The sequence below is a fragment of the Elaeis guineensis genome, chromosome 4, assembly GCF_000442705.2.
Source record: "Elaeis guineensis isolate ETL-2024a chromosome 4, EG11, whole genome shotgun sequence".
Lineage (NCBI taxonomy): Eukaryota > Viridiplantae > Streptophyta > Magnoliopsida > Arecales > Arecaceae > Elaeis > Elaeis guineensis.
In genome coordinates, this window is record NC_025996.2 from 122,650,371 (window position 1) to 122,652,691 (window position 2,321).

Genomic DNA, 2,321 nt, shown 5'->3' on the forward strand with positions numbered 1-2,321 from the left:
CTGCCCCCTATGACAATATCTACATCCAACAGTGCTCTTTGAGATCTGTGCAGACGGATGAACAAGAAAGTTCGGAGTGCTTTGAGAGCTGTGCGGTGGATGATCCAACGATAGATTCCTGCCCTACCAGACATTAGTAGCTGTGCCCCTACTTCTACCAGCATGTGGGCCAGATTTTATAAAACAAACAAAAAAAAACAACAACGATTATTTAAGCTGCAGCATTTAATTCCATGCTGCCCTCAAGAGAAGGGAAACGAAAAGAAAAAGCCCAGGGGAAGGAGGGAGGGGAGGCTTCAACTCCACCTCCCCATGGCTTCTCCCTCCTCTTCTCGCCCTCCTCCTCCTCCTCGCTCTCCCCTCTTCACCCCTGTAAGTATGGTTCCCACTCTAAACTTCCTCCATACATGATTAATTCTCTTGAAAGTTTTATTCTTTTTTCTTTCTTCAAACTGTTTGTAGATTTTGGAACACGAGAAAGAGCAAGAAGAAGAGGTGCTGGCAGCTAGAAACAAAGACACAACAGCAGCTTCTCAGTCTTACAAGCACCAACCTACTCCTCTCCACCCTAGCTCCTCCTCCTCCTCCAAATCGACGGCTTCGAAGAAGCCTTCTTCCAGATCCAACGGCGCGGAGGTCGCCGTAGACGACCGCTCCGTATCCTGCACCAACTGCCGGCCCTCCACACGGGAGAAGATCTCCGTCGTCCCCCTCGACATCAACGGTCTCAAGCAACACATCTCCTCCCTCAGCCCCTCCCCCGCCCGCCTCCTTCGCTCCCTCTTCCTCTCCCACGCTCGCCGCAGCCCCCACTCCTCCTCCTCCGCCGGCCCCTCCTCTTCCTCCGCCGCTGCCGCCACCGACGAGTGGCGCCTCGCCACCGCGGAGCTCTCCCGGAAGCTCGTCCACGCCACCCAGAAGCGCGACGAAGCCCTACTCGAGTCCTCCCGTCTCAGGCACTCCCTCGCCGAGCTGGAGCACAAGCTCGGCCGGCTCGAGTCCCACTGCCACGACCTCCAGGCCGCCCTCGACCGCCGCTCCTTGCCAAACCCGGTCCAGACCGCCTCCCTTTTTCCTGTCGAGACCTTCCTCCGGGCGGTCTCCGACGCCCGCTCTGCGGTCCGCCACCTGAGCCGCTCCCTCTCCGCCCAGCTCCGGCCGGACCGGATCGCGGCCCTAATCCAGCCTCACGACGCCAGAGTCGCCGGCCAGTGGCGGAAAGCACCGGGCGGCCCGCTCTTCTTCATGGAGGCCCTCCTGAACCGGGTCTTCTACGCGGGGTTCGAGGAGGGAGAGCCGGACGAGGCGCTCGATCCGGCGGCCCGGTGCGAGGCGAACCGGAAGGCCTACGAGGCGGTCCGGGGGCTGGGATGGGACGAGGTTCTGAGCAAAGGAACCCGGTTCTACAGCGAAGGGTTGAGCCGGTTCTGTGACCGGAAAATGAGCGAAGTGGTGGGGATGCTGGGGTGGGCCAAGGCCTGGCCGGAGTCATTGCTGAAGGCGTTCTTCGGGGCGGCGAAGGGGGCGTGGGTGGTGCGGCTCCTGTCCCGGTCCGTGCACCCGGCGGTGCCGGTACTCAGGGTGGACCGGGGGTCCCGGTTCGACCCGCGGTTCATGGAGGACGTGGCGGCCGACCGCGTGACCCGGCTCGAAGCGGTGAGCGTGAGGATGATGGTGGCGCCCGGGTTCCACGTGTATACCAGCGACTTTGGGGTGGTCAAGTGTAAGGTGCTCTGTTCGTACACAACGGTTGTAATGGTAACAGTAATAATGTGTGATGGCCGGGGTACTCGTAATCATGTCCAACGGAGATGGAGTGGAGAGAGGTTTTCTTATCAGAAAAAAAAAAAAAAATGTAGAGAGAGGTTTGATTATTTTTGTTTATAAGGTTTCTGGATGTGAAAGGAAATAGGATATAGGTTGTGTTTATGATAATCTCCTATGCCTTTTCCTGTGCGTGTGCATGGTGACACGTGTATGCGTGCAACGTTTACACTGCAAGGTACTCTTGAAATTAGCTAGCAGAGGGATGAGGTGGGAAAATAATATCATGCCAACAGACGATTTACTTATTTGTAAGGTTATGAATTTGAAGGGGCAACAATGGAGTCAATTTTGAATATCCAACGATGGTTAAATTGCTTATAGATTATTTGTCTTGCAAAAGGTTATACAGAGATACATTTTAGCACAAATCTTAGTATTGCTTTCATTAGAGTGCTTTGTTTATTGCTATGCAACATAATAATATCTCATACGTGGATGGACTTATCTTAATTGAGTTTTAAATCTTACCTACGTTGATATATACTAAAAGCGGG

General features: G+C 54.8%; 1 protein-coding gene across 1 annotated transcript; it reads left to right on the top strand.

Annotated features, from left to right (window-relative positions):
• The first annotated feature begins 230 nt into the window (after window positions 1-230).
• Window positions 231-1,949, top strand: LOC105042713 (IRK-interacting protein). Its single transcript, XM_010920007.4, is given in 3 exon segments — window positions 231-372; window positions 463-1,741; window positions 1,744-1,949. Coding segments are annotated over 3 exon segments (1,374 nt in total). The 5' UTR covers window positions 231-312; the 3' UTR covers window positions 1,779-1,949.
• Window positions 1,950-2,321: the final 372 nt, after the last annotated feature.